Source organism: Diabrotica virgifera, chromosome 7, assembly GCF_917563875.1.
Source record: "Diabrotica virgifera virgifera chromosome 7, PGI_DIABVI_V3a".
Lineage (NCBI taxonomy): Eukaryota > Metazoa > Arthropoda > Insecta > Coleoptera > Chrysomelidae > Diabrotica > Diabrotica virgifera.
The window spans coordinates 177,973,605-177,991,743 of NC_065449.1; the positions used below are offsets into that span (position 1 = coordinate 177,973,605).

An 18,139-nucleotide genomic window follows, 5' to 3' on the forward strand; every position below is an offset into this window, starting at 1 on the left:
CGGTGAGTGTATTTTCATTGGTCTTAGAAAAAAATATACTGAATTATTAAATAACACTTTCATCCCACTGCACATTCCAAAAACGCAACGGCAATAACAATTTGTTTTCATATAATAGAATTTCCCATATATCAACCGACCGACCAATCCCATTTAGTTTTACCGCTAGCTTCAAACAAACAGGCTCTGTTTCCGAATCCGAATAATGTCTATTTTTAGTGTTAAGACGTGGAATCAAGATTGGCCACACACAAAACATCTTGCGTATATTTATAGAGTGTGTGACACTAATGAGAGTGGCAACATTTTTCGAACTGTTAAATTTATTCAGCATTAATTAAATTGTGACTGTTTAATGGCGCTTAAGAGTATAAATTTAATATATAAATGGTTTTCTTCGCAAATCTAATTAGGTATGCATGCGTGAATGATAAGGATAAATAAATATTAATACAGAAAAAAATTCCAACGAAAATGGTATACCGGTCATCGAATTGTTATAATATTGTAAAAGAATTTGACCTTAAGAGTGTAGGCGCAAATATTTTACGGAGCTATCCCTACTTTTTGTTTTTTTTACATGGCAAATTATGTGTAGTAAAATTATCACTGGTATGGAAACTGCAGATGTAAACATTAGTAGTTGACAATTGCATTGTCATTAGCATTATAGAGATTTTCGTTCAGTTTTTGAATGTTCTTGGATAACCGTTACTTGTGTAATTGCTTAAATTATAGGATTATTTTTTCAGTAACTATGTATTCAGTGATTGCAATAAGTTTTATACTATACAATAAAAACTAATACTTAATCGAGAAAAGAGGAAAAGTGATCACTTTTGAAAAGTGAAAAGAATTTTTTTTACAAATTCACAAAGATAATTTTTTCACTTCGATTTTTTTTGGATCATTTGGGTCATTTTTAGCAAAAAAGGATCTTGTGATTTTTCTCTAGAATTGATTGTTGTCGAGTTATATGCGATTTGGAATTTGAAAAACGCGAGAATAGATAACGTATTTTCAAAGCTTAATAACTCAGTTAAAAATAATTATTATGAAAGAAGCTAGAAAGTGACCAGATCAAAGTTTAAATCCCCCTCTACAAGATCCTGAAGAAATTTTTGTCATTATTTTAATACTAAGCTGTTATTTTTAATTATTAACAATGAACGGTAAGTGCGTATTAGGCGGCCATCAATGGTGAGTGCGAAAGAGATCCACCATTCCGGCCGTCCAATGGTACATCTCACTCGCACTCACATTGACGGCCGCCTCAATGCACACTTAGCGCTCATTGATGATAATTAAAAATAATGAAAATCTTCGTAATGAAATAATGACAAAAATTTCTTCTGACAAAAAAATGAAATGAAATTCTGACAAAAATTTCTTCTAGAGGAGGCTTTAAACTTTGATCTGGTCAATTTCTGACTTTCATAATTCATTGGTCTAACGTAAATAAATGAACCTATTTTTTAACTGTAAAGAGTTCTTTTAAAGTTCTTTTAAAATCTGCAAAAATGTACAGGGGGTACCATTTAAAGTAAATAAGTTGAGGGTATTTCCGGTGAAACCGGAAGTGGAGTAGTAACAAAAAATATGGCATCAGATGCCTTTTGCGTCACGGTACTTGCATGCAAAGTGTTATAAATATTGTTCTTTTCGTTTCAAAGATTTGCTTGGTTCCATACTTTATCCCAACTCTGTATAAAAAAAAATAATAAAAATGTTTCCGCTCCGTCATTTAATTAAAATAAACATTTGCAGTGTCCTGTAGCAGGAAATATTTCCGTGATATCTTAACAATCAACGGCTCTGTTCTCCAGGAAATAAATTTTTTCTCGATATCCGAACTTAAAGTATTTCCTAATGAGACTGCGGGACGAAATTGTCGACAGAAAATTTTAATAATGAGTTTCGCGCAGTTGCTCTAAGGAAACAAATTCTGAGCACTCCTTATAATGAGATCGGAATGTTAATCCAGTGAGATGAAACGAGTGGGTCTGGGGTGTAAGGGAAAGTAATACGTCTAATTTTCTTTCTGATGTGAAATCACGCTGGATTATGTTTACTAATGAGGCCTTTCTAATCATATTCAGGTAGCGTGTGGAATTAGAGTAGATGTGTTTAATAGATTATTACTTTGTTTAATCAAATTTCACATTTGGCTCCCCAATATTTTCTGATTTAAAATTAGAATATTATTTAGCAATCTTAACTCTAGTAATACGTAAAATATGTACTGAGAACAGCAGAAAGAAAAATTAAAATGTACTTTTTTTTATTGCTCACCACATGAAAAGAAGGTGATCTACTACATATTCTCCTCGAATGTTGCCATCAATCAGTAAATATAAACAAATTTTATGATAATCTTAATATTTTAAAAATTCCACTTCCCGTCTACCTAAACAATTTGATTTTTTCTGAAGATATTAATACATTAAAAACAATTTACGAACATATCAAAAACTAAATAGACATTGTAGCAATATAATTAACCCTGTATTTAAATAATTTTGATAACAAAACAAAACAGGCATGTTTGTTAAAACAAAACAAACATGTTTGTTTTGTTGTTATTTTTTTCAACCCTGTAGATTTAAGTAATTGTTGTATATTATAATTGAAAAAAAAAGAATAAAAAAAAGCAAAAAAAAGAGAAAAAAAAGATTAAAAAAAAAAAGAGAAAAAAAGAGAAACAAAAAGGAAAAAAAAACTAAGAAGATGTAAACTTCCGCGAAGTTGAATCGGGTTTATGTCTTAGCGTAGTTAAAAAAACAATTAAAAAAAAGGAAAAAAAAACAAATTAAAAATATAATAAAAAAAATATATACAAAAAAAAATTTACATCCAAAACAATGTATTTATTTAGATAGTAGTATGTTAGTTTATTATGTACATATATATTTAGAGTTAGAAATACAAAAAAAATTCCTCTGATTGAAAAAAAATGTTTGTTTTTAAAATAAAATGTCTGGCTAATTGGCTCAGCCAAGGCCATTAAATTCACACAAAAAAATTCACACACCACATTATACAGAGTGTCCCAAAAGTAGCGGACGGTCGAATATTTCGTGACATGAACATCCCATCGAAAAACTGAAAAATACGTGTTCCCAAAATCGAATAACACTAAACATGACCCCCCCCCCCCACTCCATCCCATGGAGGTGAGGTGGGAGTAACTTTAAAATCTTAAATGGGAACCTCCGTTTTTTGTTGCAGATTTGGATTCCTCATAAAAAATAAGGAATACATACTTATTCGACACATTTTTTTTAGAATGGGGAACTTGCACATTTTTTTTATTACATAATAATGTTCAGTTTTGTTTAAAAATGAGATTTCCAAAATTTCACGCTTCAAAAACTCGTAATAACTTAGATATACAAATTTAAAATCTTCTATAATTTAAAATAGTTCATACGGCCCGTGACGTCACATAGTTTTACTAGATTGTTATGTTTATGGATATATTTAGGTATATGTATTCGTCTTCTCCTTCTTTAGTTTATTGACCTCCATCTACTTGGGTATTTAGCCAGCTCATCGTCGCGGAATAGTATTCTAATGACATTTATCGTATGTCATTGTAATAATATATACCAGTTTGTTGAGATTGGAGTTTGATACAGTTTTTGAAGGAAAGGAAAGAAGGTTTACTATGGAAACTAAAACCAATTTGTAAAAGTAGAAGTTTTCTATGAATAGTTCAAGCGATCAAAACACTTGTGACGTCACATAACTGTTAGTAGGGGACGAAAGTATGCTAAATTTGCAGTCACTCGAGCGCTTTGGGGACCTATTGGGTTGTGATTAGTAGGTCCTAAAACCAAAAAAGTTGAGTAAAATTTTCCATTTTAGTGGGGACTTTCCATTTTTTAATTCAATTTTCCATTTCCAACAATCGTTTTTTTTTCGATTATAGCGCCATCTATCCATAATTAGAAAAAATGTTTCGAATAAAAGTTGCTTATTTTTCCGTAAAGAATCCAAATCTGCAATAAAAATTTGGGGCTCCTATTTAAGATTTTAAACTAACCTCCACCCCAACTCCGGCGGGGGTCGTGTTTGGTACCATTCGATAGATTATTTTTCAAAAATATTGAATAAGTGTATTTTGCAGTTTTTCGATCTAATGTTTATTTTGCGAAATATCGCGGGATTTGTATTTAAAATTTTAAATTTACCCCCACCCCTCTCCGTGGGGCCGTGGGGTCATGTTTGGTACCATTCGATAGATTTTTGAAAAATATTGAACACGTAGTTTTTAGTTTTTCGATCTGACGTTCCTTTTGTGAAATATTCGCTTTTTTTTGTGAAACTTTTTGACTCACCCATTTCCTTACGTTCAAATCGTCAGATTTTTGAAATATACACTCATTTGCATGTACTTAACTTACCTTATCTTTTAATCTGACAATTTCGAGTATTCTTAAGGATAGATTTTTTTTTGGGTCCCCCTTAACAAACGCCCCTGTGTTAAGAGCCAATATCTGGTAGAGGTACATCTGCAGGGTACCAAGTTTCTCCCCATATGATAATTTGACGCGCTCGAGTAACTGCAAAACTCCCCGCTTGGGCTCCCCTACCATAATGTCTAATTTAAAATTATATACAATTTTGTTTACTTTGTTGGTGCAGAATCTAAACATATAATCATATGCCGTCACGACGCGTTTTGGGCTAGTTGCTTTAATTTGAATTTAGAATCGTCTTTAGGGGCCAAACGGAAAACAAAAACAGCTTTTTTATTTTTGATACATGTTTTAAATTATGTTCTTTTGTCATTTATAACATTTTTTTCGAATTTAAAATTTCATGCAAGTTCCCTATTATTGAGAGATGGCACTATAATTGGAAAAATACAATTTATTAGCGCCATCTATCAACAAATCTAAAAAATGTCTCGAATAAATGTTGCTTACTTTTATATGATGTATTCAAATATGCAATAAAAAATGGGGTTCCTATTTAAGATTTTAAAGTTACTCCCACCCAACTCCATGGCATGGAATGGGGGTCGTGTTTAGTGGCCTTCGATAGGTTTTTGAAAAACATTAAACACGTTTTTTGGTTTTTCATTTGAAAGTGTATTTCTCGAGATATAGGACCGTTTCTAAAATTTACCTAAAAGTCTAGAGTCTAGAGTCTAGAGAGTATCAGGATATCCACAATTCGAAAAAATGTCTCAAATAAAAGTTACTTATTTTTGCGTAAGAAATCCAAATCTGCAATAATGTGGGTTCCTATTTAAGATTTTAAAGTTACCCCCACCCCACCTCCAGGGTATGGAGGTGTCGTGTTTGGTGTAATTCGATAGATTTGTGAAAAATATTGAAAACGTATTTTTCACTTTTTTGATCCGATGTATATTCTGAGAGGTATTCGACCGTCCAGCTACTTTTATAACACCCTATATACATTATGTCAGTTATATTCGGGAATCTATTTTTTTCCGTTTTTGTTCAATATTTTCTTCAGTATTTCTTTTTTGTTTTTCTTCAGTAGTTTTAGTATGTTTTTCGACTTTTAGTCCGCTCGTGTATTTTTTCTATACCGCGTTGTTATTTGCCAGGTTTTTGTTATTTTTAGTGTAAACTGGATCCTCCTGGTTCACACTTTAATATGAACTGAAAGGTACCAAAATCATTGTGTATTTGCATTGCTTATTTGATAGGTCTCATAATAGCTTTATACATCCTTAGGGCGCGTCCATAGTGCACGCTGGTTTCCGAGGTCAGCGCCGAGTCCGTATGCAAATAATCCTTCGTATTTAATGGCTAAAGGGGCCTGTTCAAAGTGCACCTACACGCTGTTATTAGGATTATTCGAACACGGACTCGGCTGTCTGACTCGGAAACCAGCGTGCACTATGGACGCACCCTTAGTTTTTAGTTGGAGGTTACTCCATACACTTTTGCCTTCCTACTTTTAATGCTTTTTTCATGAATATAGTTATATTACGCTATCGTTTTTTACTTTTCTCTTCTTAGTTAGCAGTTTAGATCTGATTTTACTGATAACTCTATTGTTTCAGTTTTTGTTTGCTCATTAATTATTTTCATATATATAAAAAACGATCTATAATAGTTTTTTTATTATTACAATATGATTGTGAGGAGTCTTAATATATCTTTTCTTATTTAACTTATACAGTGTGAACCAGGCAAAATTATGAAATAAACTCATTTTTCAAGAATAGGCAAGTTTGGAGATAAATTCCGAAACAGGTCGATTTTTACTTTTAAATTATTTTTATATGTTTTGGCATATAAATCATAATACTAGTGACGTTATCTATCTGAGCATGATGACGTAATCAACGATTTTTTTAAGAGAATATGAGTCGTGGTTGTTTTGAAAATTGTGAATAATTTGTATAATTTCCAATAGGTTTGTTCTAGCAAACAGTTAAACTAGTTAGAAACCGTCAGAAAATAGTTGGTCAGTGAGAGAACATAATACAGTCACCAGTGCTATCCCCTCTACTCGCGCTGGTCCACTATTCGCTGATGGTTTCAAACCGTTTGAAACTAATGCTAGAACAAACCTATTATAATTCTATTTTTTAAATCTTGTAAATTTTGTGGTGGATCGGCGATCTAGATAATCCTCGTCGATTTCTTAAAATGTATTGAATTAAATGAGAAGTCAATTAGTACCTACTTTGGTGTACTAGTGCATTTGCAGAATTTCAGAAGTTCGGGGGTGCTGAAGTTTTGGAACTTTGGATTATGGAGTGGTAATCAAATTTTTCCATGCTTTTTCCGACCCCAAACTTCATGATCACAGTGTTTGCCGAGCCAAGTTAAATATACTTTTGGTCACTGTGTTTCTGTGGACGAATCATTCGTATGTGGCTTTGCAGAGAACCATATTTCATTCATTCTCTCTTTGCCTTATCCCTATGCGGGGTCGGCTTCCCTAATTGCATTTCTCCACACAATTCTATCTTGGGTCATATCAATGTCAATCCCCTTTACCAACATGTCCTGCCTTATCGTCTCCCCAGGTCTTCTTTGGTCTTCCTCTCCTAGTCCTTCCAGGAATCTGCACTTCAGCTATTCTTCGTATTGGGTGATTAACGTCTCGACGTTGAACATGACCAAACCATCTTAACCTATGCTCTCTCATTTTGGCATCAATTGGTGCCACACCTAGACTTCCCTTAATATACCTACTCATTTCTAATGGTATCCTTCTTTATTACTCCACTCATCCATCTAACCATTCTCATTTCCGCCACATGCATTCGTTGTTCCTCTTTCTTCTTCACTGCCCAACATTCAGTTTCGTACATCATAGCCGGTCTTATGGCTTTTTTATAGAATTTTCCCTTCAGCTTCATTGGAATTTTTCTGTCACACAACACACCACTCGCTTCTTTCCACTTCATCCATCCAGCCCTAACTAATTCTACTGCACGCATCTTCATCTATTTCTCCATTACTCTGTAATTTCGATCCGAGGTGCTTAAAACTATTGCTTTTTACAATCAGTTCACCATCCAAAGATACCATTTTATTTGTAGTAACTCTTAAACCTTTTTCCTCCAGAGCTTGCCTCCACTGCTCCAGTTTTTGTTCTAAGTTTCTTTGACTATTTCCTACTAACACGACGTCATCAGCCTACATTAAGCACCATGGAATGTTACCCTGTAGTTTCGCCTACCTCACAATCTGTATGTTACCCTCACAATCTTTACATATTCACCAGGGACTCCTTTCTTATTGAGTGCCCACCACAGAATCTCTCGAGGAACTCAATCATATTCTTTATCAAGATCAATGAATACCATATGAGCGTTAGTTTCTTTACTCCTGTATTTTTCCATCAACTGCCTTATAATGAAAATTGCATCTGTTGTTGATCTGCCCTGCATAAAACCAAATTGATTCTCGGATATTTCGGTTTTTTCACGTATCCGTCTATCAATTACTCTTTCCCATATTTTCATGGTGTGGCTAAGCAGTTTTATAGCCCTGTAGTTTGTACATTGTTGTATATCTCCCTTGTTTTTGTAAACAGGTGCCAGTATACTGCTTCTCCATTCGTCTGGCATTTGTCCAACTTCCATAATTCTATTAAATAGACCTACTAGCCACCTTGTTCCTGTCTCTCCCAGATAACTATATTTATTTTCACCATATTATGAGACGAAAAAACGTTCGCCAACAACAGTGACCAAAGATGGCTTGACTTTCTCACTGAGAAATAATCCTCTTTCGCTAGCTAACTAGGGATGTTTCTGTAAAATTTTGATGAATTTAAGTTTGCCGATCTTGTAAGCTGTTGATGTTATGAAGCATCCTGAAAAAGCATAGAGAAACAGCCAATTTTCTGCATTGTCACCGCCTTTGAAGGAGTTATACCCTTTTGAAGGTTTAAAAAATACACTGGACTGCTTCCTTCCCAATGCCGTGTACAAGACAAGAATGTCAATGTCCTTTACTACGATAGTCACAAAATCATAGAATAGGTATCATAGATTCAGCAGCTTGGTCGACACTAAAACCTGCGAAATCAGCATTTTCGGAGTAGCCATATTATATTTAAAATTCAAGTTATGTATCTTGATCTTTCTTAGACAAAGTCAGCCATTTTGAGATACAACACGCCGCGCCCGTTTCTTAACTAAATTTTATAACAGAATTACCTTTAGAGCAATTATTAAATATTGCCACCGACTTAGTTTACAAAAAATTGATAATAATGTCTATAAGAGGTTGAACAGTAGACTTCAAGCCCCATCTGACTTTGAGAAAGTTGAGTTTACTAATACCGGTATTTTAATTAATTACAATAAATTTGTAATATATTTACATTTTGTTTTACACAATATTTCTTAAATCTAATTTAAACCTTTGTTCTAGGTAAATGTGGCAACGATCCCAACATTACCATCAGCAACAATGTCGAGGCCGTACAATGTCGGACCAATCTCAGCAGTGCCAAAACCATCAAAACAACGACATCGTCGGTGGTACCATTCGGAAACTGTCTCTAAATCAAAGACGTTGCCATCCCACTTACCCCTCTCACCCCCATTTGCAATTTCCGCCCCCACCTAAGTTTCCGCCAGCTACTTATCAGCACTCAAGTCAATTATCCGACTCCTCTCCTTCGACTTCTGCTATGGCTGAAGATTTTTTGGCCATACCGGGCCCGTCTAGTCAACCTGACCCTCCATGGCCTAGTATGGATTATAGCTATGCCTACTATGAACCAGGACCACCCACAAGGCATACTAATGTGCCTAGCAAGTATCCTGGAGCTTATCGAGAGGGGACCTACAGGAGCAATCATACCTATCTTACCAGGTAAGTCAACTTTTATTATTCATTTAGTGAAAATCTGAACTCTAAACTCTAGAGTGAATATCAGGGAAAAGCCTACTGGATAGGGAAGGAAGCGTGAAAATAAGAAGGCTATGTAATATACATATTAGATATAAATACATGGGTAAAAAGCGGGAACAGGAATGGAGCGAACACATTAACTGAATGGTAGAAGATAATATAGTAAGATAAGATTAGCTCGAGACAAAATACCAAATGGTCGAAGAAGTGATGGAAGCTCAAAGAGTAGATGGGATGATAATTTAATCAATGTAGGAGGTTAGTATTAATGAAGAGGAAACATGCATCAGGAGCCCGTATATAAAAAGGAAGAAGAAGACAATAATCTATGAAATACTTTTCTTGAATCAAAGTAAAAAACTTTTGCAGATAAATCAAAACAAAAATACAAAATAATACAACATTGAATACATATTAAAATCAAAGTCGCAAAACCAAATCGATGTCAAACAACATATAAAGAAATTATAAAGCTATAACAAAACACAAGTCTAAATTTACTTAAAAAAATATCTTCCAGATTTGGTCAAGTCCTGTTTGAATAACCAGTGCATGTGTTCATCAGAATTTTTCGCTACAATTATTTATATAGGATCTTTAGATAAGTGAAGTAGGTACATAATGAAATAATAATAGTTTGTCTGTGTTGTCGGTCTTGATTTCTTGATGTCTTCTTTATAAAAAAATCTTCATGATTATGTCTGTAACCGCGCAAATAAACGAAATTAATGAAACAGATACACAAAAAAGTAGGATCCGAGATAGAGGCCCATTGCTGTATAGGACGATTTTGATGACTAGTTTTTTGGATTACTAACTTGAAGAACCTGAAATAACAAAATAGCCATTACGTTTTTTAAATGCAACAAAAGATTAAGCTCAGACTAATTATCAGAAGAAATTCTAACACCTATTAAAGAGAAACATACCATATCTTGGTAGACTTTTTCTACTGGATTTATAGGAAGGGCTGATATCAACCTTCGTAACACTACCAATGCCGAGAATACCTCGCTATAGTCATCCTAATGATACGTAATAGTTTTTAAAATCAATACATTATAATAAATAAACGCCCACAACCAGATATGTTGAGAAGGATAACTAACTGGACACCACTATGACCCAGGTGTAGAGGAAAACCTAGAAGAAGATGGCTGAATGATGTAGACGAAAGACTGAAAAGTTAAGTGTAAGGACAGGAAGAAATTGAAAAGAGTCACGAAAACAGCAAAGACACACAGCAAGCTATAAATGACAGAGACAGAGGGACAATCCACCTCTAAAGAATAGGATTTTGAACGTCATATTCCCTAGGGACTAACGTTAGCTATATTCCCTAGGGACTGTAATGTTTAATGAATGAATTAGTACATTATAGAATATACAAAAGGCCAGAACTGGATATCAGCTGAAGTCAAAATGGTGTCGGCACTGATGATACCACGTTATATCCCAGAAATATATTTGTTAATCTATAGTTTCTTTACACTCATTAATACCCGATACAATAAGTTTGTAGTTATATAAAAATAATACCTAATCGAAAATTTTCTAACATATTTCCCTACATATTTGTAAGACTGTCTTAGCCTTTTGCACAACGTTTCTAATAATTTCATTTCAGGTATGGAACAGAAGAAAATATCTACGAAGAGATCAGCGACCTAGCCAAAGCTAGACGCCGCAAAGCGCACCAGGACTCTATAATGTCCCTAAACCAAAGCCTAGTCGAAGAGGAAGTCCGAAGAGTCCAACACGGTCACAGAAGAGTCCTCGGTGAACTGAATCTCTCAGTGGAGGCCATGTTGATGCCTTCCAACTCTCAAGAAGGTAGCGACGACACCGACAGGGAGAACGAAATGGACGATCAATTAGCTGATCTTCTTACGGTCGGCCCTACAGACGAACTGCTTAGTCCCGCACCCTTAGTGGACCTGGATAGTGGTTTTAGTGGTAGTTCTAGTGGTGCTAGTTACAGAAGTGCGGCCGGTAGTTTAAGACGCGGGCCTGAAAGGGCCAAAAGTGCTGCTTCTTATGTTCCGAGAAGTTCGACTCCTGCAGAACCAGCTAGTAAAGGATTCTGGGGAAAGAAAGCGTGGAAAAAGATCGCTGCTTTTCCAAGTAACATTAGTCTCAATAAAAGCAAAGGTAAGTCCTATTTGTACTATTTTTCTCTCTACTAAATTTGTACTGTCTTACTCTGTTTAATTCCTGACGGCCCAAGGGACTCACTTTTTGAATCACAACAGGTACAATGCACAACTAATGCATTAAATACCACACGCCTTAAATACCACAAATAAATTTAAAAAAGCTTTAGATAATATCCAAAAGCAGGCATCCAACAATGATTACATCTCTACAGGTATTTTGGACTTCTACTTTCAGGTATTTAAAAGTGTCCCTCTCCACCAATATTATCCGGCTCGATGGACCAATGTATGATTGTATGTCCCTACTTTTTCTTCGGTAATGTGAAATAATATGCAGTCGAATGTTGTGGTGTAAAATATTAATGGTAGCTCAAAATAGGTTCACTCAACGTAACTTCATAAATGACCAAACTTGTTCTCTGAGATAAATATTTTGATGGACTATGTACACGAAAGAACCACCAAAATCTTGCCTTCCGGCGTAAGAGATCTATAGTGTTTCTGTACTTTAGATTTCTCGTTGTTTCAATAGATGTCACTATTGCGTCCATGAGCAAATAATTTCGTATTATTTTTCTTACTAGACATTTAGATTTAGTTTGATTCATAGCGCTCCACAAAGCCGTTCAGAAGACTCCTAGAGGAAGAAACGTTCGTAAACAGATGGCGGTGATTTCTGGTGGAGATTAAGCTGTGTCTCATTACCTTAGTTCTACTTACATTTTGAGTACTAGGAAGCAAAAATTTGTTTGATTTTACCTAGATAAGTATACGGGTTGCGGAATGCAATTGCAGATTCCCCCATGTCGTTTATCGGCCCGTTTGCCGTGCAAATTGTAGAAGGCACTTTAGGTTAGGTTAGGTTAATTTTACTTTCTGGCGTAAGAGATCTATAGTGCTTCTGTACGTTAGATTTTTCGTTTTTTATTGTTATAGTATTTATAGACCAGGGCGGATCTGTAAAAATATTAGTACATTTGGACGTTGAGAGGTGACTCAAATTTTTTTGCAGAAATTGCTTGAAAATAACTTAAATAATAATATTTGAGTTATCCTCCCTCTCAAAAAGGTCCGGAACATTGTTTAAATAATCAAAATGTCAAAAAATGAAGGAAAAAATCGATTTTTTTCTTCGTTTTTTGATTATAACTTTAAAAGTATTCATTTCCGAGAAAAGTTGTACTGACATAAAAGTTGCATAATTAAATTTCCTACAATATAGAATTGGTTAATAATTTAAAAAAAAAGTCATCCTTGTTGCAAAATAGCAATAATTGCGAAAAAACATACAAAAACAAGTATTCGCATTAAACGTTTTTCAATCATTTATGCTACACTTAGGACCTTCATATTTCACCCTGAAAAACTATATGATACAGTAAAACAATACTGTATATTTCATTAAGATCGGTTCAATAGATTTTGCAAAATAAATTTTGCAATCCAGCTTTCGCAAAAAAAATTCGTTTTTTTAAATTGTTACAGAACTGAAAATAAAGCAGATACCAAGTTGAAATTTTTTTGCGTATAGAAGTGTACTGTACCTTTTATTTGCAATTTGCAAAATTAAAATCGATTAACTGCCACGGCGTCAGGAATTTTTTAAATAAACATTAATTATTGGTGCTACGCGCAGGACAGCGGATAGTTTGCTCTGATTGGGCATTTCAATGACCTTTGATAATGATTGATACATTTTAATTTTTATTAAATTTCGATATAAATAAATAAATTTGTTTATTGCAAAATAAAAACACATATTCTATCCTTTAAAATAACACTTTTTTTAGCAAAAACTTGCTTTGTTCATATATTTTAACTTAGAGAATAAAAGTTTATTATTTTTAAGCATATGCAATTGTTTAAACAATATTTCACAAACAATAATAAAATTAGTTTGATTTTTGTGGAATTAAAATATTAAAATACAACAAAATAAAGAGTAAGAAAATAATATATTAAATAAAGATTAGAAGAAATTTTGATGGAAATCAACTTGTGTGAATCGAACACCGCTGTCCTGCACGCAGCACCAAAAATTAATGTTTATTTAAAAAATTTCCTGACGCCGTGGTAATTATTCGATTTTAATTTTGCAAATTGCAAATGAAAGGTACAGTACACTTCTATAAGCGAAAAAAAATCAACTTACTATCTGCTTTATTTTTAGGCCTGCAACATTTTTAAAAATGAATTTTTTTTGCGAAAGCTGGATTGCAAAATTTATTTTGCAAAATCTATTAAACCGATCCTAATGAAATTTCCAGTGTTGTTTTACTATATCATAAAGTTTTTCTGGGTAAAATATGAAGCTCCTAAGTGTAGCATAAATGGTTGTAAAACGTAAAATGCGAATACTTGTTTTTGTATGGTTTTTTTCGCAGGTATTGCTATTTTGCAACAAGGGTGACTATTTTTTAAATTTTTAACCAATTCTATATTATAGTAAATTTTATTACGCAACTTTTATGTCAGTACAACTTTTCTCAGAAATGAACAGTTTTAAAGTTATATTCAAAAAACCAATAAAAAAATCGAATTTTTCCTTCATATTTTGACATTTTGACATGAGTCACCTCTCAACATCCATCTCAAAACAGATGAGCCCTGGACTATTACCAGATGATCTGGTTTTTACTGGAAGGTAAAAAATTAATTATTTTAAAAGTTAGATTAAGCGAAATTAAAAATTACGGGATTTAAGTGACTGAATAGTTATGCTCGAACATATCATTCTGAACGTAACTTATAACCCGATCAAAGAACAATCTGACCCAAAAAAAATAAAGGTAGGATGAAAATTTGGGAATAGGTAGTTGAAATTGTCTATTATTATATAAGAAAAAGTTTACAATTCTACATTACCCCTTCTCGGGGGTGAAAAAATATACATTCAAAATAAGTTCGGAATTATATAAAATGACTAATTCTGAGCAACTTTTGCTCTATAGAGTTTTTTCACTAAGTCAATAGTTTTCTAGTTAATTGCGAGTGAATATGTTCATTTTTAACAAAAAAAAAAACATGTTTTTGGACAGTTTTTCGCAAATAACTCAAAAAGTAAGGATTTCATCGAAAAAAATATTCTTAACAAAAATATAGTCTATAAAAAGTGAAAAAAATGGTGTATGCATGAAGTCTGCATACCCACCAGCAGCGGAGTTATAGCTAATGAAAAGTAGGTTCTTATTTCTTCCAATTCCAAACTCGAATATTTCGAAGTGAAATGACAAAAAAACGGATCACTTTCCTGGAAAAACTCATTTTAACTTTTTTAAAGAGTTTAAAAAAAGGTTTATTTTTGTTTTAAAAAAAATTTATCATTGAAAGTAAGTGTTACGCTTAAAATATTGTTGGTCGCTTTTATTTTTTGGTAAAAAAATCGCGAAAATCAGCCCCTAATTAACATCCAAAATAAAATTAATCGTTACCGCCTCACAAGCTACTTGCTTATAATGTATTCTTTATATGATCTATAAGTTTCGTTGGTTAAGTGTTAATTTTTGAAAAAAAAAAACGGTTTAAAAAAATTTTTTTTCCAATTTTGAAAAAAATTTCATTTTTGTTTTCAAAATAACTTAAAAATTATTAGTAATACCAAAAATGGATTTTTTGTTCGAAATATTCCATTTTGGAATTGGACGAATAAGAACCTACATTTCATTAGCTATAACTCCGCTGCTGGTGGGTATGCAGACTTCACGCATACACTATTTTTTTCACATTTTTGTAAGCTATATTTTTGCTGGGAATATTTTTTTCGATAATATCCTTACTTTTTGAGTTGTTTGCGGAAAACTGCCCAAAAACATGTTTTTTTTTGTTAAAAATAAACATATTCACTCGCAAATAACTCGAAAAGTATTGAGTTAGTGAAAAAACTCTATATAGAGCAATAGTTGCTCAGAATTAGTTATTTTATCCAATTCCGAACTTATTTTGAATGTATATTTTTTCACTCCCGAGATGGGGTAATCCCTCCATTTTTGTAAAATGGAGGGGGTGTAAAATTGTAAACTTTCTCTTATATAATAATAGACAATTTCAACAACCCATTCCCAAATTTTCATCCTTCCTTTATTTTTTTGGAGGTTTTCGTAAATTTTTGTGTTCCTTGATCGGGCTATTAATGAATAACAGGGGTGGCCAAACTGTGGCTCTCGAGCCACATGTGGCTCTTTGAAGGACTATTTGTGGCTCTCAATAAATGTACATGAATTGCTTTTAATTTTTGTGTTAAATGTCTTAAATTACTGAAAACAAATATAAAAGATAAAAAAGATCAAGGCAGGTTTTGTTTATATTTGATTCAGAGTTGGACCACCATCTCCATATAGCTATTTCAGCATCCTTATGCCTCATCGGTGAAGCTCAGAAGTCTCAACTCTGAAGGAAATACAAACAATTCTGCCAATTTAAGGCAAACCATCGCAATGCAATTAACCCACCTCTGAGACGCAATTCAGCGACATCTCTCGTATTACGAGGAAAACAACGAAAAGCCCCAGATGCAAAGTTTACTACCTTTTAAACAATTAGAATAATTGAAATAAAAATATAATAAACAATATTTTAAATCCAAGACTTTTCGTTAATAAACTGCTTTCTGGCTGCATCCCATATCTCCGGATTTTACAATATATAATCACAAGAGACGACGAAAGTAGGAGAAAGCAAATAGAGGACGCTTAGGCCACGCATTTACCTTCCCTTCGTTAAATATAAAAGACTAAGTGTAACATCAGGACTTAGATAAGGAGACCTCGTATCACTGTTGCTGTTCAATTTGGCCTTGGAATATGTAATAAGTAAAATATCATCTGAGCTGAGAGGAGGATTTGCGAATCGATGATCAAAACTATTGTTGGTCTTTGCTGATGATCTAGGTGCAATCGCTCATTCTACTCAAAGAAGAAGCAGAGTATTCTGTGCCTTCGAATAAATGAAGAGAGGACGAAATACATGCTAGTAACTAAAAACCAAGATCAAGAGTTAGGCAGAACATAACTATTATTGACCACAATATTATCATTATTAAGATCTAAGCTGCTAAAGAGACAATCTAAATTAAGATCATGCTTGCAAATTATTCGCCCAATTATTACATTATGGAGCGGGATATTATCCATCAGCGGGAAATAAATATGCTGCTGGTTTTTGAAAGGAAAGTTTTCAGAATGATATTTGGCCCCCAAAGAGATGAAATGACAGGACAGTGGAGGTTAAATACAGTGATTTTTGATGACCAGACAGTAGAAGATGAGTAGGCCGTCCCAGAAAAAGATGGAAGGATGATGAAGAATTGAAGTAACCTGAAATAGTAAAGGCTGCTTGTAGAATTATATATTTGCATATTTGAAACAACGATGTTAACCATTTTATTTCATTTTAAAATTCGTGAAATTCAAATCCATCTGCACTGAGAGAAAAATTGTATACATTTTTTACACTTTTTAAATAATTGTTTAATTGCGGCTCGCGAAAAATTTCAAATTTTCAAAAATGGCTCGGACTATCAAGGAGCTTGGCCATCCCTGGAATATAACATTAGTTCAGCACTTTTTATTGTAAATTTTGTAATATATTATTATTTAATAACCTTATATTTAATAGCCTTATCGATGTTTCTATTAAATTAGATAGCTTTAATACGTTTTTTTTACTTACAGCTTCTTATTTCATTAACTTTCTTGTGCACAGGAAAAGCGTTATCGTTAATTTATTGTCTATTCTTTCCATACTGAATGCTATCAGTAATTACGTATAAATAAATATACATATTACAAAAGTATAATACCTAGTTCCAGACATCGCCATCGCATCATTATTTCAATGATTATTCTTCTATTTACTTTGTACAAGTTGAATCGACTCCAAAGCTACACACAAAGTGAAAAGTGATCGATCCACGATCAGCATCGAGGTGTATTTCAATTTTGCTGGCAGCAATTAAGGATTCAGGATAAAATTAATAGCGTATATCGCTAATGATTCCGACTAGAACGGAAAAAGTTAAGTGTTTGTTGAAATTTATATTCTTGAGGTTTTCGCTTGGAGTATCGTCGATTTATAAAGTAAGAAGAGTCAGTCTATGATGGAGAGTTAATCAGCGAATGTTCGCCAGAGGCGTGCAGATATAAGTTTAGGAAACTGGCATCATAGGCTATTGATTATGTTCAAAATAAGAGAGCTAAAAGGAACTACAACGTTAACGGGATTTTATTGTCTCATATGGTCAATGGACCTCTAGATTTGAAAAAACCGCGGAGTGCTACCATTTAAATGGGTGCGTTTTTGAGAAAGGGGTGAATTAGTCCCTAGGCACAGGGTGAATTGTGGTGAGTTCTATGCACTTTTGGTACAAACACGTCCACAGGAAAATTGTTCCAGATTAAATTTACTATCAGAATGTCACATTTTAAAGTCAAAAATATTTTTTTGTACAAAAATATATTCAAAAGAAGAGCAAGAAAAAAACACGAAATAAAACAATTTTGTTTTTTGCCCCATAACATTTTTCCACAGGGACATAGGTATAGGTATTGCTTCAGCGAAAAATAATTTCCATCCTTCCCCTTTAAAACGAAGTTTGGTAAAAGTCTATATGATTTATAGTTT

At 33.4% G+C, this 18,139-nt stretch overlaps 1 protein-coding gene across 1 annotated transcript in view; it reads left to right on the forward strand.

Moving 5' to 3' along the window:
* The window catches only part of LOC114327907 (uncharacterized), a 906,069-nt gene that overhangs the window by 395,870 nt on the left and 492,060 nt on the right, over window positions 1–18,139 (forward strand). The window contains exons 2-3 of the mRNA XM_050657044.1: window positions 8,880–9,326; window positions 10,993–11,516. Coding sequence (XP_050513001.1) covers window positions 8,884–9,326; window positions 10,993–11,516 — 967 coding nt within the window. The 5' untranslated portion in view covers window positions 8,880–8,883. The remainder of the gene's footprint in view (window positions 1–8,879; window positions 9,327–10,992; window positions 11,517–18,139) is intronic.